Source organism: Anomaloglossus baeobatrachus, chromosome 1, assembly GCF_048569485.1.
Source record: "Anomaloglossus baeobatrachus isolate aAnoBae1 chromosome 1, aAnoBae1.hap1, whole genome shotgun sequence".
NCBI lineage: Eukaryota > Metazoa > Chordata > Amphibia > Anura > Aromobatidae > Anomaloglossus > Anomaloglossus baeobatrachus.
In genome coordinates, this window is record NC_134353.1 from 242,726,160 (window position 1) to 242,750,160 (window position 24,001).

At 41.6% G+C, this 24,001-nt stretch overlaps 1 protein-coding gene across 7 annotated transcripts in view; it reads left to right on the forward strand.

The window, feature by feature from the left end:
• The window catches only part of LOC142291527 (cilia- and flagella-associated protein 337-like), a 74,307-nt gene extending 51,001 nt beyond the window's left edge, over positions 1–23,306 (forward strand). For 4 of the 7 annotated variants that reach the window (XM_075336135.1, XM_075336116.1, XM_075336125.1 and 1 more), the window contains 13 exons: positions 2,616–2,710; positions 2,802–2,856; positions 2,936–2,981; positions 7,918–7,974; positions 9,933–10,089; positions 10,290–10,379; positions 10,488–10,546; positions 15,625–15,766; positions 15,883–15,922; positions 16,029–16,117; positions 16,421–16,569; positions 21,454–21,536; positions 22,616–23,306. In XM_075336135.1, coding sequence (XP_075192250.1) covers positions 2,616–2,710; positions 2,802–2,856; positions 2,936–2,981; positions 7,918–7,974; positions 9,933–10,089; positions 10,290–10,379; positions 10,488–10,546; positions 15,625–15,766; positions 15,883–15,922; positions 16,029–16,117; positions 16,421–16,569; positions 21,454–21,536; positions 22,616–22,778 — 1,225 coding nt within the window. In that variant the 3' untranslated portion in view covers positions 22,779–23,306. The remainder of the gene's footprint in view (positions 1–2,615; positions 2,711–2,801; positions 2,857–2,935; positions 2,982–7,917; positions 7,975–9,932; positions 10,090–10,289; positions 10,380–10,487; positions 10,547–15,624; positions 15,767–15,882; positions 15,923–16,028; positions 16,118–16,420; positions 16,570–21,453; positions 21,537–22,615) is intronic. The other 3 variants (XM_075336151.1, XM_075336144.1, XM_075336156.1) reach the window with 3 other exon arrangements.
• Positions 23,307–24,001: the final 695 nt, after the last annotated feature.

The following is a 24,001-nucleotide window of genomic DNA, read 5'->3' on the forward strand; positions in this document are numbered from 1 at the left end:
GGGGTGATTTGAACTTTTGTCTTTTTATTTTTCATATTTTTTAATTTTTTTTTATTGTTTATTTTATTTACTAGTCTACTTATGGGAGGTGTACAGAGTAGTGCATCCTCGCCGATGTGTGTTAAGTCATGGTACCAGATATTGACAGTGGGATTTAACTGGTTAACAGCAACGGGCTGATCCCCAATCCACTCATTGCTGTTAGAGGCACATGATGCCTGAACAAATCAGCTGTAATGTGCGGCGAAAGACGTGGAATCGGTGTGTGAGCCCAAATCACAGCAAGGGACACAATAATAATTATTATATATATATTTATTTATATACACAGCGCTTTACATTCATCAGCAACACTGTTTTCATTGGGGCTCACAATCTAAATTCCCTATCAATATATCTTTGGAGTGTGGGAGGAAACCGGAGAACCTGGCGGAAACCCACAAAAACAAGTGGAGAACATACAAACTCCTTGCAGATGTCGTTGGTGGGATTTCAACTCAGGCCCCCAGTGCTGCAAGACTGCAGTGCTAACCACTGACCCACCTTGCCATCTATATGTTGTGAATAGATCCTATAATAATAATAAGTTCCACAATTGGATGTGTTTAAAGAAAAAAAAAAAGTTCCTGTGCTGAGATAATCTTATAAATGTGCCCCTGCTATGTACTGTGTAATGGCCGTGTCTGACCGTACAGGAACGTTGTCTGTTTATACCACAGCTCCTGGGCAGGGAGGAAGTAAAAAAGTATACAGATAATACAGCATGGGATCGCAAATAATGCTTTCTTTGAGGTAACACTTTTTTTTAAAAAAAATAAAAGGCAGGGAAATGTTTTACCTCAGAGAAAGAATCAGCTATGTGCTCTAAGCTTTAATGGCTCTAAAGTACACTTATTTTAAACACATCCAATTGTGGAACTTATTGATCAAAATTAACTTTAACATTAACTTTGTTTAGTGGGAAAACCCCTTTAACGGAGTGAAAGAGTCAGTATGACCACTCAGACAAGGAACATTAATAATGATCATTTTTGTTTGGTGTAGGCATGAGATTGGATAAATTTTGAGTGTAATATGCTATATATTATTATTTATTTTACATGCGTGCTCATTTTTTTACAGTGATTTCCCGGTGTTTGGATGTACCTTGGTTTATTTGTGTTTGTGATACTTAATGGTTGCCAATCATCTAGGTGCTTCCCTGGCAACATCCCCTTTGTCCGTTGGCATGTTATGTAACCTGCAACCTGTAATTATGCTGGCTTGCTGGGTTAATGAGTGGATGTATCCTCCACAGAGCAGCTAACCGTCACACCTAAGCTTTTAATCCCTCACTGAGATAAATAGGAGTCTGTATCAGGGAATCTTCAGTTAAAGTTTTCTCCAGAGATGAAGACACAATGACAGATAAGCTACTATATTATAGCATTTTGCTACTTATGCCCACGGGAATGTTGTGTGACAGTAATGCCAATGTATAGACACTGTGCACTAAGCAAGTTGCTCCATGGAGTCATTATCCGTGCACTGATGGCTGATCATGTTTTGTACTATGGAGGTGATATGAGAACAGATCAAATTGGCCACAAATAGGATTATTTTCACACAAAGCAAAACCTGTTTCCAACAATTTACATATATTAATCTGTGACAGCTGAATTGATATCCCATGATACTCAATGAGCCACCTAGGATTTATACACTATACTCAAGCGCTAATTGACCACTGCCACCCAACATCATTTTCCAATGTCGTAGAGCTGTAAATCTTCATAACAATTTCCCTGTTGTCTCATTATTCTGATTATGTCTTTATAATCTGTTTTCTTAACTTACAACAAATTGTGGGGTAAATCAGTAATTATGATGATATGACAATCATTAATAGTCATCTGCTCGGTGGAATTGACCTCTTTTGACATTAGAGAAAAGTATTTGATGAGCTCCTTTTAAGGATTTCTGTCACCAGGACCAGAACCTTTCCATGTAACTACTCGAGACCTGTTTTATCACCAAAAAAGAGTTCTGCTCTGATTCATCAGGGAAGGCCATGAATTATGGAGATGACCTTTAATAAGGTTGTAGGGAAGTCCAGATTGTGGTAGCCTGCATTCCGTGATGAAGCATGCATAGCCAGATGACGTCTCCTGCTTCATTTTATGATTATGGGATTGCTGTGTGCCCTGTTCCCTTACATAGATGAATTCACATTTAATGAGTAACTGCCGGTTTAATTTTTAGTTCATAAATCAATAGTACGCATGAAAATAAAGCAACTCTTTAATGTATCTTATCAGAGAAAATCTGCTGTGTTCTCCTCCTGGACTGATCATTCCTTCCTTATTCATGGGTAAAATCTGTATTCAGTGAAGATGGGAAAAGACAGCTGGTGCTCCAAAGATTCTATGGAGAGAGGGGGAACCGGTTGAATTATCAGCAAATACAGACATTCTGCCACCAGTTCTCCTGACCCACCGTTACACTTCAAGGCAATATAATAGTCTGTTGTCTCCGACTAAAGTCTCTACAGATTTACAGAATGCATATTTTATGTGATATGATTACTTTTTAGTATTTATTATCACATGTTATATATCTGTTCATGTTTTTAACAGATTGGCATCGGGTGGTAAAGATGGAAGTTTAAAACTGTGGGACTACACCTCAAATTCCGTCACCCCTATAAGGACCCTTATGCAGGGCAGTGCAGGTTAGTTGAAGAATTCTTTTCTACCCTGATGTTGTTATAGGTATCGAACGACATACTTCCCAATGATTGTTTTGTATATACTATTCCCTAGCAGACTTGAGAGAAGGACTCACTGACGTAACCTATGCAGAATATAACACTGATCAGTACGTATTGTTTGCATTGGCATGGAGTCTCTGTCCATTCTGCAGATGAACTAACCATCACATGTCATTACATTTAAAGGTATATAGTTTCCGTATCTTATAGTGGGCAGATCAGGATTTTTCCGGTAAGTTAGAAAATACTTTGAAGTATATAAATTACTCATTGGTCACTAGAGTTCTGTTCTCCGGCTCCTATTGTTTGGGGCTGTTCTGTTCGAGGATCGGTTTCTTGTTTCAACTCTGTTCACACTGCATGTCTCAGTCAACTCTCAAGGTTCACGCTATCTCATCTCCAGTCTCCTTTCTTTCTGTTACTGCCACAGATCACCCACTGTATGCAACTTTCATGACCTAAAGACTATCTGTTCCTAACCGTTGCGCACTAGATCTTCATTTCACTGACTCTTCTAGAATGAATTGTCTCTTATCTTCTCAACTAACTCCTCCCACTGTGGGCTAGTCCCAACTCTTAACTGTTACTTACCCTATGGACGGGTAACTTCCTACACAAGTGCTATACTTATTATCAAAACTACATGTACACAGGTTATACTATAAAATACATAGGGACACTTTAAAATACAGTTAGGTCCAGAAATATTTGGACAGTGACACAATTTTCGCGAGTTGGGCTCTGCATGCCACCACATTGGATTTGAAATGAAACCTCTACAACAGAATTCAAGTGCAGATTGTAACATTTAATTTGAAGGTTTGAACAAAAATATCTGATAGAAATTGTAGGAATTGTACACATTTCTTTACAAACACTCCACATTTTAGGAGGTCAAAAGTAATTGGACAAATAAACCAAACCCAAACAAAATATTTTTATTTTCAATATTTTGTTGCGAATCCTTTGGAAGCAATCACTGCCTTAAGTCTGGAACCCATGGACATCACCAAACGCTGGGTTTCCTCCTTCTTAATGCTTTGCCAGGCCTTTACAGCCGCAGCCTTCAGGTCTTGCTTGTTTGTGGGTCTTTCCGTCTTAAGTCTGGATTTGAGCAAGTGAAATGCATGCTCAATTGGGTTAAGATCTGGTGATTGACTTGGCCATTGCAGAATGTTCCACTTTTTTGCACTCATGAACTCCTGGGTAGCTTTGGCTGTATGCTTGGGGTCATTGTCCATCTGTACTATGAAGCGCCGTCCGATCAACTTTGCGGCATTTGCCTGAATCTGGGCTGAAAGTATATCCCGGTACACTTCAGAATTCATCTGGCTACTCTTGTCTGCTGTTATGTCATCAATAAACACAAGTGACCCAGTGCCATTGAAAGCCATGCATGCCCATGCCATCACGTTGCCTCCACCATGTTTTACACAGGATGTGGTGTGCCTTGGATCATGTGCCGTTCCCTTTCTTCTCCAAACTTTTTTCTTCCCATCATTCTGGTACAGGTTGATCTTTGTCTCATCTGTCCATAGAATACTTTTCCAGAACTGAGCTGGCTTCATGAGGTGTTTTTCAGCAAATTTAACTCTGGCCTGTCTATTTTTGGAATTGATGAATGGTTTGCATCTAGATGTGAACCCTTTGTATTTACTTTCATGGAGTCTTCTCTTTACTGTTGACTTAGAGACAGATACACCTACTTCACTGAGAGTGTTCTGGACTTCAGTTGATGTTGTGAACGGGTTCTTCTTCACCAAAGAAAGTATGCGGCGATCATCCACCACTGTTGTCATCTGTGGACGCCCAGGCCTTTTTGAGTTCCCAAGCTCACCAGACAATTCCTTTTTTCTCAGAATGTACTCGACTGTTGATTTTGCTACTCCAAGCATGTCTGCTATCTCTCTGATGGATTTTTTCTTTTTTTTCAGCCTCAGGATGTTCTGCTTCACCTCAATTGAGAGTTCCTTAGACCGCATGTTGTCTGGTCACAGCAACAGCTTCCAAATGCAAAACCACACACCTGTAATCAACCCCAGACCTTTTAATTACTTCATTGATTACAGGTTAATGAGGGAGACGCCTTCAGAGTTAATTGCAGCCCTTAGAGTCCCTTGTCCAATTACTTTTGGTCCCTTGAAAAAGAGGAGGCTATGCATTACAGAGCTATGATTCCTAAACCCTTTCTCCGATTTGGATGTGAAAACTCTCATATTGCAGCTGGGAGTGTGCACTTTCAGCCCATATTATATATATAATTGTATTTCTGAACATGTTTTTGTAAACAGCTAAAATAACAAAACTTGTGTCACTGTCCAAATATTTCTGGACCTAACTGTACATTCCATCATATTATATTCCATACATTATCATCACAGTTCACAATACTTACACAAGGCGCAAGAAATTATTAACATTACACTACTCAACGCAATTGGTGTCGTCAGGGGCCAGAACGCGACAGAAAAGTTCACCACCCTTACACAAACAATTGCTGGAAACCAATGTGTATGTACAGTATATGTGCACACAGTAACCATTTTTGAAACAGAAGACGCTTCTGGAAACGCCGGCTGTGTTTTTCCTAAAGTATCTTGCATGTGTTGTTTTTTCAAAGCCAGCATTTTTTTTAACACTATGCATAAAGTTGTGAGCAGTTTCCAAGCAGAAGCTGCCTGAAGAATGGTCAGGCCTCTTCTTTTAACTGTTTTACAGGTTTTGGTTATACGAAGATCAATAAGACTGAACATGTAAACAGCAAGTCATTTTGACATTGCAGTGCAAATGTTCGTATTATTCTTTTTATAGCTTTCCTTAAAGAAAACTTGTTAAAGTAAAGTCATGGTAAAATCATGGTCATAATGAGGCAGTTATCCTGATTTAATGAATACACGTAGTGGAGAAATCTGTGGCGCTCTGGACAAGCCAGGACGTCACAGGTACTGCAACAACACACCCCACACCCCGGTTAGGAACATCGAAGTCAGACACAAATCCTTGTTGCCTCCCTCCAGGGGCTGATGTCCACACAAGGTGGGGTGGAGCCAGGCGGTTGGCTCCTCCCACCGAGGAGTTCACAGTCCTGGAGGCGGGAAAAGGAAGGCAGTTGAGTTGAGTCGAGTAGAGAGTGAGAGTCAGGGAAGTGGTAGTGGAGGAACTGACTGGCCGTGTCCGGGTACGTGGCCCGGGCACAGATACAGCAAGGTTGGCAGACGGTGGTGACCGTCTGCAGGAAAGGCCGATTGACGCACAACCGTAAGGACCGGGGACGGGCGGTGGCCCACCGGTACCGGATCGGGGAGCGAAGAGAAGCCAGCTCCATCCGGCAGGGCCTACGGACCCCGACCAGGCTAGGAGTCGCCGTTAAACCGGTCAAATCCGCCAGCGACGGGAACCTCTGGGGTTTCCCAGCAATAAAGACCCGACTGAAGGCAACCGTCCAAACCGTGAGGGAGATAAAGCTACCGCCAGAGCTAGAGCTCCCAGGGCCAGAGCCTGCGGGCAAACAGGGGCTTTCTTAGCCAACCTACCGCTGGGGAGCGGGTTACCGGTGGGAAGCCATCGGGGCCAAGAACATAACACCGGTGCAGGGAGAGACAGTTACCGTCAACCTACCGGGAGTGACCGTCGCAGCCGTCTGTGGGACTCGTCCATCCAGCCGTTTGTTTTAACAGAGACTCCATGTGCGTTACTGGCTGAGTAAGTACCACCGTGCCGTCTGGCACTGCGCTGCCCCGCGACCCTGCACCTGGCCAGGCCCCGCAATCCACCAAACAGACAACAACTCCGGGCCCCGGGACTACCAAAACCCCCTACCCACGGAGGGGAGAGAAACATCCCAGCTGCTCCCTGTCATCGCTCCCGGGATCCCATCCCCGTACAGAGCAGCGGTGGTGCCCCCAACCTCACCACACACCGTGGGTGGCGTCACAAACCAACACCCCAAACACCAACAAACCACCCCTTTCACTAACGGGCGAGGAGCACCGCTTGAGGCCCCGGATCCGGCCCACCGCTCGAGCCACCGAGCAACAGCAGCAGCGCCGGACCCGAGCGTGGTGAGCGCCCGCGACAAATCCGCAGCCTGGTTCTTGTTTCATGTATTATAGAAGTTCTGGTGAAATATCCTTTTTGTGCATCGGGCCAGGGCAGGGGCTGGGCTCTGTCGTGGTCCCTCCACGTTCGTACAAACCTCTTTTTTTCCATTTTGTGCTACCACCGCATGCAGCAAGGACAACCCTTGAGCACATTCATCTCCCAGGGGACTTCATCAAAATTGCACCACAGGCGGCAGATGCGCATGCTGGCATCCGAAGGTCTTCAGCAAAATGGCATCGGTGGTGGAGCATGCACAGATTTAGACCTCGGCTCAATGATAATAATAATAATCTTTATTTTTATATAGCACGAACATATTCCACAGCACTTTACATACATCAACAACACTGTCCCTATTGGGGCTCACAATCTAAATTCTCCATCAGTACGTCTTTGGAATGTGGGAAGAAACCAGAGGAAACCACACAATCATGGGGATAACATACAAACTCCTTGCAGATGGTGTCTTCGGTGGGATTTGAGCCCATTATCCCAAGCCCTGCAAGATTGCAGTGCTAACCAGGTAGGCACCGTGATCTCAATCTGCACATGTGAATCCACTGGAGCTATTTTGCTGTGGGTGGTACTAGCTCAACATTTTTAAAAAGAGGCAACTGCGGCAGAGCCACAGACCCTACTAACAGCCCTGCCCCGATGCTTGAATAGGAAAGGATATTGCACTACAACGTCTATAGTGAATTAAACAAGGACCAGGCTGCAGAATTCTGCACACACGTATCTATTAAATCAATATAACAGGGCCATTATAGCCATATCTTTACTTTAACTTGTTAAATCATGAGGACAGGTTCCCTTTTAAGTTATTATTCATCTTGTGTACATACCCTTAAAAATATTGATTGTCTAAAGTGGACAAACCCTTCAATCTATGATAGATCTTCTACATTCATGTGCCACTATCGCTTCTTCTGAAATATTTCCAATGTGGGGAACCTAAACAAACATTTATGTTCATGTTCTTTCCTGATGACATTGCCAGCCATTTATACTCATCCGTTTTTTATGCCTTGTACCATTTGTTTTACAACATTTTTTTTTACCAAAAGCAGGATACTGTAATATCAGAACATGCACTGCCACAAGTTACCTGGAGCAATAATATGGTACGTTGAAAGTTTTCCTTACAACCGGAAGAGTAAGTATGAGCGCACCCTTGGCTATACTTCCCCACATCTGAGTAAAGATAAATGACGCAAACGGCAAACAGATTTTATCTTGCTAAATATATCTTGTATAAACAGGTTAAAATTAAGTTACTGACAGAATTTCAGACTTTTTCATTTCACTGTGGACCCTACTTTTTGTGGAATCTAAATGTCTTCTACCAGATAACTATACACTGGTACACACATGGCAGTGCCAGGCATAGGAGAGTATGCAGGATTTTACAAAGTACAGGCATTTGTTGACATATATGGAAAACAAATTCATCAGCTCTCCAATTCAAGGTAACAATAATGGCTTGTTGGGTGCGGTGCACGGACAAAGCTGTGTGTCGTTTCCCAAAAAATGGATGTGGTAGAAGTATGATAGTTCCAGTACTCGCAAATGAAAAATGTTAAAATTCCATATTTAAAGAATTACTGTAATATTTTTCACTTGTGAATACTGAAACTATTGTCCTTGTATCACATCCATTTGTGCATAGACAAACTTCCACATACTGTGACACACATGGACTCATATATACACTCACACACACTGTGACGCACACACTTTTGATACAGAATTTCTTTCAAAGGTTGTGTGACACAGCAAGACAGGTGTATACGCTTGAGCTCCCTCTTTCCCATCCTTTCCGACTCAACAGCTGTCTCCACCTACTGATGAACATTGCCAATATGACCACGACCGATCAGTATTACATAAAGACTGTCCAATGTACAATAGTTACATCCAAAGGATAATAACTGCTCTAACCCCCTTTTTTTTTTTTCTTTTCAAAAACCATAGTGACCCCATAATAGCCACAATTCACTACAGAAGGATAGTGTCAAAGGAGTTTTGCCCAAACTTCGCTAAGGCCAGAATCACACTTGCTAGTGCCTCGCGTGTAACTCGCACCAGTCTCTCATTGAATCACCCGGCATGGCCGCACACTATGCATACAGGAGCATCTTAGCTGCATAGAGATACATGCAACCGACCCGCTCCTGTCAGGGGAGTGTGCGGCCAAGCCAGGTTCTACCATGAGAGACTCGCGCAAGTTACACGCGAGTCACTAGCAAGTGTGATTCTGGCCTAACTGTTATAGTGGCATTGGACTGTGTCAGATTCTGACACTCCGCCCAATGATTTCTCTGGTGAATGAGATCAATACAGGCCAATTTGGGCATCGACCTACTGTGTTCTGATACAAAGACAGGCTAGCAGGAGTTAATCTGTGCTAGTCTGCTTGCTCCTTTAATCACATGTTGTGGGGAGACCTATCACATTCGCTCCCCTCCTATTTATACTGTTGGAATCCTTCTACCCATGCCAGCTTTAGTTCATTCTGTGTTGGTCTGTGAGGTGTAGTGTCCTAGATTCTCTCTGGTGAAAGTTGTGTTTAGTGGTGCTTTTTGCAGATATGGCGTGTACCCCTGTTTTGTACTTCCTTCCTGCTCTTGTTTTCTTCCTGAATCCCTTATTGTCTTATCCTGTGTGTGTGCGTGCTATGTGACAGAGTTTTGATTTTTTTTGTGGTTTCAACATTCTTCTATCCCATCAGGACTGGTCAGGAGCAGGGCCAGGAAGGAGACTCAGGTATCTCCACCATTAGGAGTATCCCTGAGAATTGGGATACCATAAGGCCCATGAGTCTGAGGGACAGCTTAGGAGCCATGGTTTCCCGCTATACCAAAGTCATTGTGACAGATGGTTTCACATGCACTTCTTAGCATGCTGCTTTTACGTTTTGAGTTTTTTTGTGTACTGAATACTGAATGAGGATATACTGGTATTCTGACATTATGGTCTAATGTCCCTGCTCTGAGGTCTACTAGTAGATCACAATCATTTTGCCACCAATATATTACAGAATATCTATATAGTCATATATGTGCTTTTCTTTTATATAAAGATAAATGAACATAAAAAGAACAGACTCTGTCTCACTTCAGCATCTAACATGGTTGCTCTGTCCAGTTGTAATGGTGACGTTTTTGTGTGGAGTCTTGAAGCCGGGGAGCCCCTCTGTCACCTTAACCCTTCTAATGGAGAAGTGGACACTGAAATAGGTATCACCATAGTAGAATACAGTAGTAATGATGGTCTGGGTCTTTTACCGACTTTATATTCTTTTTTTCTTATATATTTTTTTTAATAAGAAGAACATCTATACTAAAAACATATCTTTACCATCTATAACCTTTTATCAGTTAACAAACAATTTTTCGAATAAATATAGTTGTTTTTTTTTTTTTGTTTTTTTTTTCAGGTAATTTAGCCATAAACAAAGCAGTTTTTATTTGCTCAAGGATTGATCGAAAAAAAGATTCTGCAGTTTTAATAACAAGTGGCCCTAAAGGTAAGTTGTGACTTTGCTACATTACCAAGATTATTTGAGTATCAGACTCAAAAATATGAAGCTTAGTAATAATTATACACAATCTTTCAATTTCCCCCTAATTTTTAGGCTATATTACTTTCTGGAATATTGTTGGTGGAGGCAAAGTGTTTGCAAGGTTTGAAGGTGTGAGTATCCTACATGAATTGGTTTACATTATCACTGGTTATACATTTCTTCTCTAAATATAAGTATGATGAGAAATAAAGCATGTTACTGATAATTATATATAGTCTACAGTGCAAAAAAATGAAAAAATAAATAATGAAATACTCAAACTGTTCACATGCCTAATATGCCCTAGTATCTGAAGCCCCAAAAAACTGGATTCAAAGTCAACGGAGTTCAATTGCTTTTTTTTTTTGTCTGATGGTGTGCCATTTCTGTATTCTTGTGAAAAGAATGATTTCGCCGCAAAAAAGAGTCAATATGAACTCTGCTTGTGTCATTGCTGTCTACATACCTGAAAAACCACCCCTCCCCCCCGGATGCACTGCAAAAATGCAGTGTGATCAGAGACTAAAGAAGAACAGGCGTTACCAATAAATACAGTACTATGCAAATCTTTTAGGTAGATGTTAAAAACAAAACAAAAATGCTGCACAGTAAAAATACTTTCGAAAATAAAAGACTTTAAATTTTGTTAAATAATAACAATAAACTATTAAGTGAATAAACGAAAAATTTAAATTAATCAATATTTGATGTGATGACAACTTTCAAATCATCATCGTGAATTCTAGGCACATTAGTACACAACTTTTGAAGTGACTTGATGTTGAGGCTGAATTGGCTGCAACTAGTAGAACCCATCTAATGTTTGTAGAAGCCTTTCCAGAAGTGGTCTTCGTGGAATAATAGCAGCCAATACCTTCGACATGGAAACAAGGTCAAGAGCGTCAACTATACACAAGATTGTAGAAACTGAGGTGCAGAAAAATTGAAGCAGGTGCTCTTGACAGTTGAGTGCAAGCGTAAAATAGTTGGCTGTAACAGAAGGCAATTTGTTCTCTGAAGTCCTGGAGAGTGGTACAGTAATGAGTCTATTGAGCCTACAAAGAAGCATGGTGGAGGTTCCTTACAAGTTTGGAGATGCACTTCCACAAATGGACTTGGAATTGTTCAGGATTAATGGTATCTTCAGTGCTGAGAAATATTGGCAGATATTTATCCATCATACAATACATGACTCACAATTTATTCTGCAGCAGGACAATAACGTCAAACATGCAGACAATGTAAATAACCATCTTCATAGTAAAGAAGAACAAGGAATCCTGGATATAATGATATAACATCCACTGAACCCTGATCTCAACCTCTTCAAGTCTGTAGAATTGCATGAAGAGACAGAATGATTGCTCAATTCTGCATCCACAGAAGATCCATTAGTTCTCAGAGATGTTTGGAACAACCTTCTTGTCGAGTTCCTTCAAAAACTGTATGTAGGTGTACTTAGAAGAATCAATGCTGTTTTGAGGGCAAAGGGCTGTCACACCAAATATTAAATTGATTCACATTTATCTTTTGTTCATTCACTTTCCTTCATAACTGACAAAAATAATACATATAAAACGCTACATTTTTCCACAGTACGGTGCATATTGAATAACATTATCTAACGTGCAATGTAGAACTGAAATTTAGAGTGCATGCATAGGATTATAAATTGAATTGGAGGCATGCCTGCATGCAAGCAATAGAGCATACTTAATGCCATCTTTTTGAAGTTTTGATTTAAATTGTGATTTGAAAAATAAAACATCAAAAATTAAAATATATATAAACATATTCCCTTTAATCTATAACTTAAAGTTGCTCGTGAACAGCTTGTTAATCAATAACCAACGGGTTTTCAGCCGATTCCTCAGGCTTTACTTTAATATATTTGTTGAAGGCAGTAATTTTTGGATTAGTCTTTGGATTACTCACACTGACACCTGCACCAATAAAGCACCACTCCAGTGTTTGTTTGTTTGTTTTTTTATTGCTGGAGAGATGCCTTAAATCTAAGTCCCCTGCCCCCTGGTCTTATACTAACCTTCCCAGCATCGCTTCGGTCCCACAGCGCCATCTTATGCCTATAACTTCTGACTGGCTGGAAGCCAGAAGTTGCGTCACAAGCTCTTAATACAACTCTGAGAGCCAGAATGAGGCTTTCATAGATAGAGATGCTTCGAGTTGTGACCTCTGACGCGTTCCATGAAACACTGGAGCTGACGGCAGATCACAAATCACTGGAGATCAACCTGAGTGGCAGTAATAGAAGATGAAGCCGCTGGAGGATATGTATGAGACAGGAAATTTAAATTTAAAGCAGCACTCCAGCGGTAAAATAAATATGGGGTGGTGCTATAACATGTGCTCAGTCTACTTTACTGATGCTGTATTAACTATGCAGTACAACTTATAATACATTATACAGTCATATGAAACAGTTTGGCACCCCTATTAATGTTAACCTTTTTTCTTTATAACAATTTGGGTTTTTGCAACAGCTATTTCAGTTTCATATATCCAATAACTGATGGACTGAGTAATATTTCTGGATTGAAATGAGGTTTATTGTACTAACAAAAAATGTGCAATCCGCATTTAAACAAAATTTGACCGGTGCAAAAGTATGGTCACCCTTATCAATTTCTTGATTTGAACACTCCTAACTACTTTTTAATGACTTACTAAAGCACTAAATTGGTTTTGTAACCTCATTGAGCTTTGAACTTCATAGGCAGGTGTATCCAATCATGAGAAAAGGTATTTAAGGTGGCCACTTGCAAGTTGTTCTCCTATTTGAATCTCCTATGAAGAGTGGCATCATGGGCTCCTCAAAACAACTCTCAAATGATCTGAAAACAAAGATTATTCAACATAGTTGTTCAGGGGAAGGATACAAAAATTCTCAGAGATTTAAACTGTCAGTTTCCAATGTGAGGAACATAGTAAGGAATGGAAGAACACAGGTACAGTTCTTGTTAAGCCCAGAAGTAGCAGGCCAAGAAAAATATCAGAAAAACAGAGAAGAAGAATGGTGAGAACACTCAAGGACAATCCACAGACCACCTCCAAAGACCTGTAGCACCATCTTGCTGCAGATGGTGTCAATGTGCATCGGTCAACAATACAGCACACGTTGCACAAGGAGAAGCTGTATGGGAGTGTGATGCGAAAGAAGCAGTTTCAGGAAGCACGCCACAAACAGAGTCGCCTGAGGTATGCAAAAGCACATTTGGACAAGCCAGTTACATTTTGGAAGAAGGTCCTGTGGACTGATGAAACAAAGATTGAGTTGTTTGGTCATACAAAAAGGCGTTATGCATGGAGGCAAAAAAACACGGCATTCCAAGAAAAGCACTTGCTACCCATAGTAAAATTTGGTGGAGGTTCCATCATGCTTTTGGGCTGTGTGGCCAATGCCAGCACCCGGGAATCTTGTTAAAGTTGAGGGTCGCATGGATTCAACTCAGTATCAGCAGATTCTTGACAATAATGTGCAAGAAACAGTGACGAAGTTGAAGTTACGCAGCGGATGGATATTTCAGCAAGACAATGATCCAAAACACCGCTCCAAATCTACTCAGGCATTCATGCAGAGGAACAATTACAGTGTTCTGGAATGGAAATCCCAGTCCCCAGACCTGAATATCATTGACAATCTGTGGGATGATTTGAAGCGTGCTGTCCATGCTCAGTGACCATCAAACTTAACTGACCTGGAATTGTTTTGTAAACAGGAATGGTCAAATATGCCTTCATCCAGGAACTCATTAAAAGCTACAGGAAGCGACTAGAGGCTGTTATTTTTGCAAAAGGAGGATCTACAAAATATTAATGTCACTTTTATGTTGAGGTGCCCATACTTTTGCACCGGTCAAATTTTGTTTAAATGCGGATTACACATTTTCTGTTAGTACAATAAACCTCATTTCATTCCAGAAATATTACTCAGTCTATCAGTTATTAGATATATGAAACTGAAATAGCTGTTGCAAACCCCAAATTGTTATAAAGAAAAAAGGTTAACATTAATAGGGGTGCCCAAACTTTTTCATATGACTGTATATACTGGGACCCCACTTCTGAATAACTACACTGAACAAAAATATAAACTCTTTTATTTTTGCTCCCATTTGTCATGAGCTGAACTCAAAGATCTAAGACTTTTTCTATGTACACAAAAGGTCTTTGTCTCTCAAATATCGCTCACAAATTTGTCTAAATCTGTGTTAGTAAGCATTTATTTTCTGAGGTAATCCATTCACCTCACAGGTGTGGCATATCAAGATGCTGATTAGACAGCATGATTATTGCACAGGTGTGCCTTTGGCTGGCCACAATAAGGCCCCCTTCACAGTGATTCTGGTACGTATGTGCTTTTTTTTTATATGTACCATGTACCAGAATCACTGACATACGCAGACCCATTATAATCAATGGGTCTGCTCACACATCAGTGATTTTTCACTGAACGTGTCTCCGTGCAGCGTACACGCGTGTCCGTGATTCTGCACGGAGACAAGTCCGTTTTTTCTGGCATCACTGATGACCCGCGGACCACACTATGGTGTGATCTGTGTGTGATCCGTGAAACACGTACCAGAAAAACACTGACATATAAAATAATAAACATTTTCAACTCACCTTTCCAGTGACGCGCTGTGCAGCCTCTGCTCTCTGCAGCTCCTGCCCGGCTCATGAATATTCATGAAAGCAGGAACAGCCGACCCGGAAGTAGCTGCAGAGAGCGGTGGGCGGATGCTGCAGAGCCGAGGAGTTCAGCACCATGGACAGCAGGAGCGAAGGCAGGTGAGTAGTGTCCATTTGCAATCACGGATTGCACATGGACAACCCATGTGTGCCGTGAATCACGGAACACGGAGGGACATGTGCGTGTTTTACACGTCAGTCAAGAACGTCAGTGTTTTTCATTGACGTGTGAAGGGGGCCTAAAAGACCACTCTAAAACGTGTAGTTTTATCATACAGCACAAAGCCACAGATGTCACAAGTTTTAAGGGAATGTGCAATTGACGTGCTGACTGCAGGAATGTCCTCTAGAGCTTGTTAAATGTTTATTTTTCTGCCATAAGCCCTCTCCAAAGGCGATTCATAGAATTTAGCAGTACAACGAACCAGTCTTACAACCGCAGACCATGGACCTCAACATCAATAAGTGTAAAACTGAGCGGTTGATTTTGCTATTGCAGTCACAATACAAGTGTATGGTAAATGCCATGGCTGTCAGCGAAGATGACTCCTTACTATGTGCGGCTGACCAGCTATTCTACATCTACATCTGGAATATATCCCAGTATGCACTGGGTACATCAGAAGAGCAGCCACCCGTCCGTGAGTGGTCATATTGTACTTTATCTCTTTAACTTAATGTGAAAAAAGTAATACATCCAATCACACTGACATATTATACGATTATAACTGTAACACATTGACATTTGTCTCAACAGTACTGCACTGCTGGAGAGCGCATATGAGCGATATTACAAGGTACAGACCCGTTTCATCTACCTTTGTTCAATGTATAGTATAAAAAAGGCTTACAAATTAATAATAATAATTTCAAAGTTTGAGTGTATTTATGTGATGTGAACAGAGTGATCCCTGTGGAGAAGCACAAAGTGATAGTTACGTCATCCCAGGACTGCACGGTGAAGCTATGGACAATACAGGGGGAATTAATAGGTATTTCACGACTGCATACATGTGTATATATAGACTGTCTCATTTTATAGCATCTGTTATGTTGCTTAGTTTGTGCCACCCTCATTGTTGCCTATTAGGCTATGACCTTTTTCATTGTATGATACACCCCCTTGTCAGTCAAGTCATAAAAAGCATCTAAAACAAATAAGTATCATAAAAGACAATTTTTTTGAGGAAATTACAAAAGAAGAGTGGCACATTTAGCCTAATAAATGCCACAATGTTTTTGAAGCTTTTGAATATATAAAAGTTGATTTCATAAACTAAATAATGTATTTACAGGAACATTTGGACAAAATAAACCCTGGGATCTCAGCAGGAGTGAATCAAAGAAGGAAGAGTCCAGAATCACTAAACAGCCATCACAAGATGTGTGCGGATGCAGCCGGGCTGCAGAGGAAGAAAAGAAAGATGAGGACAAGGTCCCGGAGGTCAGTGCATCTCAAAAGCCAGGTCCGACCTGAGTGAGACAGTCTTTACGTGAGGAGCTAACCCCTCTGTGGGGTCTATATGTCAAAACTTTAACCCCTTAGGATGTATAACAGTATTGCAACTTCATAGTTTTATTTTTTCATAACAAGAATTCTAGTCTCGATTTTATACACTTGATTATCGACCCAAAAAAGTGTCCCCCTATTCCAGTAAATATTAGTTATTGGTAACATTTTTACTAGGAGGGGACAAATATATATATATATATATATATATATATATACACATATATATACAGTGCCTACAAGTAGTATTCAACCCCCTGCAGATTTAGCAGGTTTACACATTCGGAATTAACTTGGCATTGTGACATTTGGACTGTAGATCAGCCTGGAAGTGTGAAATGCACTGCAGCAAAAAAAAATGTTATTTCTTTTTATTTTTTTTTTTTTAAATTGAGAAAAGTTTATTCAGAGGGTCATTTATTATTCAACCCCTCAAACCACCAGAATTCTGTTTGGTTGCCCTAAAGTATTAAGAAGTATTTCAGACACAAAGAACAATGAGCTTCACATGTTTGGATTACCGTAATTATCTTTTTCCAGCCTTTTCTGACTAATTAAGACCCTCCCCAAACTTGTGAACAGCACTCATACATGGTCAACATGGGAAAGACAAAGGAGCATTCCAAGGCCATCAGAGACAAGATCGTGGAGGGTCACAAGGCTGGCAAGGGGTACAAAACCCTTTCCAAGGAGTTGGGCCTACCTGTCTCCACTGTTGGGAGCATCATCCGGAAGTGGAAGGCTTATGGAACTACTGTTAGCCTTCCACGGCCTGGACAGCCTTTGAAAGTTTCCTCCCGTGCCGAGGCCAGGCTTGTCCGAAGAGTCAAGGCTAACCCAAGGACAACAAGGAAGGAGCTCCGGGAAGATCTCATGGCAGTGGGGACATTGGTTTCAGTCAATACCATAAGTAACGTACTCCACCGCAATGGTCTCCGTTCCAGACGAGCCCGTAAGGTACATTTACTTTCAAAGCGTCATGTCAAGGCTCGTCTACAGTTTGCTCATGATCACTTGGAGGACTCTGAGACAGACTGGTTCAAGGTTCTCTGGTCTGATGAGACCAAGATCGAGATCTTTAGTGCCAACCACACACGTGACGTTTGGAGACTGGATGGCACTGCATACGACCCCAAGAATACCATCCCTACAGTCAAGCATGGTGGTGGCAGCATCATGCTGTGGGGCTGTTTCTCAGCCAAGGGGCCTGGCCATCTGGTCCGCATCCATGGGAAGATGGATAGCACGGCCTACCTGGAGATTTTGGCCAAGAACCTCCGCTCCTCCATCAAGGATCTTAAGATGGGTCGTCATTTCATCTTCCAACAAGACAACGGCCCAAAGCACACAGCCAAGAAAACCAAGGCCTGGTTCAAGAGGGAAAAAATCAAGGGTTGCAGTGGCCTAGTCAGTCTCCTGACCTTAACCCGATTGAAAACTTGTGGAAGGAGCTCAAGATTAAAGTCCTTATGAGACACCCAAAGAACCTAGATAACTTGGAGAAGATCTGTATGGAGGAGTGGGGCAAGATAACTCCAGAGACCTGTGCCGGCCTGATCAGGTCTTATAAAAGACGATTATTAGCTGGAATTGCAAACAAGGGTTATTCCACAAAATATTAAACCTAGGGGTTGAATAATAGTTGACCCACACTTTTATGTTGAAAATTTATTAAAATTTAACTGAGCAACATAACTTGTTGGTTTGTAAGATTTATGCATCTATTAATAAATCCTGCTCTTGTTTGAAGTTTGCAGGCTCTAACTTATTTGCATCTTATCAAACCTGCTAAATCTGCAGGGGGTTGAATACTACTTGTAGGCACTGTATATATAAAAAAAAAAGCTTTAGATGTGTTGTTTATATGTTCTCATTCACAGTACAAATAACTGTATACCATGAGAATGGCTATTTTTATGGTAACAAGCAGTAGTTATGTTACATGTTCTCAAAAATGTTTTTGTAATTTTTTTCCTGACCATTTTTTCTAACTAAGGCCCCTTTCACATTGCGTTTTTCTCTACGTCCACAGGTCCCGTCGGGGCATCTGTCCGGACCGCCCCTCCCCCACTCTGCACAACATCTCCGGACGCATGCGCCCGACAGGGCCATTCACTGTTATGGAGCGCACTGCGTTAGCGTGTGCTCTGTTTTGTGCAATTTTGTGCACATATATGTTTCTGCAGACAGACACCCGAACGTACTCCTCTACGTTCGGGTGTCCGTCTGCAGACACGTATATATGCACAAAATTGCACAAAACAGAGCACACGCTAACGCAGTGTACTCCATAACAGTGAATGGCCCTGTCGGGCGCATGCGTCCGGAGCACGCTTTGCAGAGTGGGGGAGGGGCGGTCCGGACGGATGCCCCGACGGGACCTGTGGACGTAGGGAAAAATGCAGTGTGAAAGTAGCCTAAGGCTGCCTTCACACTACGTTTTTTTAACATGCCTCATGAACATTTTTTTGCTGCAAAAGCGGATCATGTTTTTGCAAAGAAAAACGCATGTGTTATTTTACTGGATCCTGTCACTTGAAGTTTATGGGTGGGCATTGGAGTCATGTGGTGTGATCGGGAGTGAGGGGAACTGAACATGATAGACTGGAAATTCAGACGCAGCTGGGAGCAAGAGAGAGAGAGAGAAAGAGAGAAAGAGAGAAAGAGAGAAAGAGAGAGAGAGAAGAGAAAGAGAAGAAAGAGAGAAAGAGAGAAAGAGAGAGAGAGAAAGAGAAAGAGAGAGCAAGAGAGAGCAAGAGAGAGAGAGCGTGAAAGAGAGAGAGTGAAAAAGAGAGAGTGAAATAGAGAGTGAAATAGAGAGCGAGAAAGAGAGAAAGAAAGATAAAAAGAGAGAGAGAAAGAGAGGAGAAGAGAGGAGAAGAGAGGAGAGGAGAAGAGGAGAAGAGAGGAGAGGAGAAGAGGAGAAGAGGAGAAGAGAGGAGAAGAGGAGGAGAGAGGAGAGAGGAGAAGAGGAGGAGAGAGGAGAAGAGGAGAGAGGAGAAGAGGAGGAGAGAGGAGAAGAGGAGGAGAGAGGAGAGAGGAGAGAGGAGAAGAGGAGGAGAGAGGAGAAGAGGAGGAGAGAGGAGAGAAGAGGAGGAGAGAGGAGAGAGGAGAGAGGAGAGAGGAGAGAGGAGAGAGCAGAGAGGAGAAGAGCAGAGAGGAGAAGAGGAGCAGAGAGGAGAGAGCAGAGAGGAGAGAGCAGAGAGGAGAGAGCAGAGAGAAGAGAGCTGAGAGAAGAGAGGAGAAGAGAGCAGAGAGAAGAGGAGCAGAGAGGAGAGAGCAGAGAGAAGAGCAGAGAAGAGAGGAGAGAAGAGAGGAGAGAGAAAAGCAGAGAGAAGAGAGGAGAGAAGAGAGGAGAAGAGAGCATAGAGGAGAAGAGAAGAGGAAAGAGCAGAGAGAAGAAGAGAGGAGAGAGAAGAGAAGAGAGGAAAAGAGAGGAGAGAGCAGAGAGGAGAGTGTGGAAGAAGAGAGTGAGAGAAGAGAGGAGAGAGAGGAGAGAGGCAAAGAGAGGAGAGGGGAGAGAGGAGAGAGAAAAGAGGAGCAAGGGAGAGAGAGGAGAGGAGAGAGGGGAGAGAGAGGAGAGAGAGAGAAGGAAAGAGAGAGACTGTGATCACGCCAGGCTGGCTTCTGGCTAAACAGGATCCTGTTTATCAGTATACCACCGTTCACATGTGTTTGCGTGCTGTTTAGTTAGGATCCAGCGACTTGCAGTATTTGGACGCAGCTCAAAAACGCTACAAGTAGCGTTTTTGAAAAAAGTTAAAAAACTGCAAGTCGCTGGATCCTGACTAAACTGCACGCAAACGCATGTGAACGCATGTTGATGCGAGTCCATTGAAAATGTATTGAAATGAAAACGCATTTGCACTGGATCCGTTTTTGCATTAAAAAACCGTTCAGGACGCATGTTAAGAAAACGTAGTGTGAAAGCAGCCTTAGTAGTGTCACACTTATATAATTTAATTGTATCATATTACACCTACACCTATGCCGCGGAGCATGATTTCTGCCTACACCACGTTTGCCTGTATGTTTTCTCTTTCATTATCATGCCCCAAGTAAACATAGGATTTGTGGGACCAAAACAATGTTTGACATGTTTGTCCTAAGGCCTCTCTGCTAAAGCAGTATTACAGATGGCGCGTGGTAAGTGCGGTGGGAGCTGCGGCAGGGTTAGGCATTGAGGCCTATCTAACTTAATAATAACGGATATATGAAAGATACAGAAGCATTGTCCCAGGACTGTGGCACTGATCTCACTACATTGATATATTGGCCATTTCTATATCTGCCTAGTAGCCGTGTCAAGGCATATCTCATATACTGGGTGTCTACTCAAACGCCTACGTTCATATTCAACTTGTCTCTCCAGGAAAGGAGACAAACTCTAGCGCAGCGCCACCTATTGGAAGTGGCCATCCTAAAAGTCAAAAGTGGATTTTTAACAATCCTTTGCATATGACTTAGGATTTATGCCAGATCAGAATCCCAATTTGCAGACATGGTGTTTCGGGGTGCTTGCCCCTCGTCAGTGCAAAGTATGGGGTGTCTGATCTGGCTCATGAGAAGCTATGTGGGGACCACGGGGGAACACTATTCTCCTTAAGGAGACTTTGCAAGCCAGTCTGGCTGCCAGTAAGGGGACTTATAGCCATATATTGATGGTTCACGTGGATTCTCTATTAACCCATAATCTCTATGCACAGATCCCAAAGTTGGTAGATTGTTTTAGGGGATCATGCCTCAGATTAATATTAGGACTAGGCCAAAGTAGCAAAGAAGTGACAGAAGAAGCAGTCATGTGTGTTTGCATTTCAGGAAGAGGTCTATTCTATCCCGATATATGATACGGATATAGCAGATGAGATTAAAGAAAGAATTTCTATGAACTCCAAAAACAGGTAAAGTCTGACGTATATGCCTTGCCATTGATTTAAGCAATGGCAATGGAAAACGTATCCAAAATGAATCTTCTGACATTGACATGTGTAAGAAAATATCAATGTAGTTCAGGCTACCACACTCTCAGTTGGACTAGCCCGCAGGAGAACATGTGAATGCCCCGTTGGGCTCAACATGCAGGTGTGCACAACCCACCTCTCTACATAAGCAGTGGCTGACACAATACAGTTCACTCACAATGTACAAAGGCAGTATCTCATTATTCAATTAACAACTTAACAAGTATATTATTGTATAGAAGCATGGGGGGTTTCTGCCACTGAACCCTGTTTATGTATATCAGCTCACCGTGTACAAGCTCACTCCTGGCCTCTCCCTGGAGCACGGACAGGCACTGCCACAGCCCGATATTGTAAATAGAAGAAAGGGTGATTGTTTCACCTGAAACGCGTAGTACTGTGCTGGTCATGTCATCCGTTGTCTGCATGCTAAAATAAAGACCATGGCTTTCCTCGCCTGAAGAGCTGGATGTTCCTTCTTTCTTCTATAATCTAACTGAACCCTGTACTTTTACCCAGTGAAAGCATTATGGGCTTTAGTGACTATCATTAAGGTGCCGGCTCCCATCGTTCACAGCAGGGAGCTGGCTCTTTGTACTGGTTTGTTTGGGAATAACTCATCACTAGTATTGACAGACGTGCTGGTCATTTAGTGAGGAAAGCTGCATTAACAAGTGCAGAAGAAGAACCTGTCATACTTATAGTTAGTGCCACAAAATCATGATCTCAACACATCTGATAAAATAAAGATAATGTGGCCAAACCATTAATGGATTCTGCAGCCAACAATAGACAGTACAGCACAAAGACTATAGACGGGAAACAATGAAATTTTAGTCTCAATTGATTGCATATAAATGTTGAAAAAATATTTCTATTTGTTGTCAACCCCATTTAATCCCCTAAATGTCTGTCTCAATAATGAAGTAAAAGAAAGCACTAGCTACATATGTTAAGGAGTGCTGGTTTCGGGACAAGTTTTCTATTTGTTGTTAATTAGAATGTGTTTCCTTCAACAGTATAAAAATGGTAAATCCAAAGCATATGGAGATCCAACAGGCTACTGGGAGACTGAATGCCTATAAATCTTTGCAAATCTGCGATTTAATGTCAGTTTCAGCTAACATCCAAAAGCCAAACCCAGCAGCAGAGCTTAATGACCCATACGACCTTGCCTTCTAACTCCATCATGTTCAGACGATCATCAGAAAGCCTGGACTTGATGCACCGCTACTGGCCAAACAAGTGTCCGTGTCTGCAAAGGTTCATTAATGATCTCTAATCTTTGGAGTTTAAGATGGCCAGAGACATTGCATTTTTGTGACTGAACCATTGAATAAACTTATTCAGTTTTTTTGGTCAAAAGTTATCCGGTACCTATAGCCTCCTGGTCTCCATCAACATGCATCTGACAAGTGAATACAAATAGCTGGACGTAGAGGATTTTATTACATGGAACCAAAATGTTAGAATACAAAAAAATGACTTACTAATGTCTTTTTAGGCCTTATGAAGATATAACAAGATGTATTCTTACAACGGGATGTTGGTCTACATCCCTTATATATCATAATAATGTGTCTATTGTATTATTATATTGTATAAGTAATTGTATCTACTGAGTACATACAGGATGCTTTTGTAGATGTCATTTTATATACGAGATGGAGAAAACCATGAACCAGGAGGTAGTATAATAAAATATTCTGATATCAGCAATTTTGCCTATAATATATTTTCTATACACTTTACATAAGTAGTCGGTGCGGATTTTGCACAAGGATTTTCTATGCAGAATGCAGACACCAGTGTCTCAAACATGATAACACTTAAAATGTTCCCAAAATGGTTTTCAAAGCATCTGTAAAGCCATAAGGTTGGTTCTACTTTCAGAAGAACTTTGTGAAGTTTATTGGATGGGGAAATATAGTAAAGTGGAAAAGTGCATCTCGGTTGTGTAGATCAATATTATGCAGCAAGTCTGGCCAAAAGTCAGAAGTTACATATCAAGCTCTCAATACAAGTCGATAAGAGCCAGAAGGAGGCTATCATAAACTAGTATTGAGTTGTGAACTCCGGCGCACTGCATGAAACACTGCCGGGGAGGTCACAAACTACCGGAGACCGATGTGAGTGACGCTGAAAACACATGAAGATGCCGGAGATTGAGTATAACATAGGGCAGGGGATTTAGATTAGATGTACCACTCCATAGGGTGAAATAATAAAAAAACCACTGGAGTGGTGCTTTCAGTTACAGAGTAAGGGGAATTGGTTGAAGACCTTGGAATGATTTCAGAAGAGGTATGCAAGAAAATAATTAGACGGATGCAGTTAATATCTGTGAAGTTTTCACAATGTTATATATAAACTGTATTTTATTCAAAGTGTAAATTAGAAGTTTA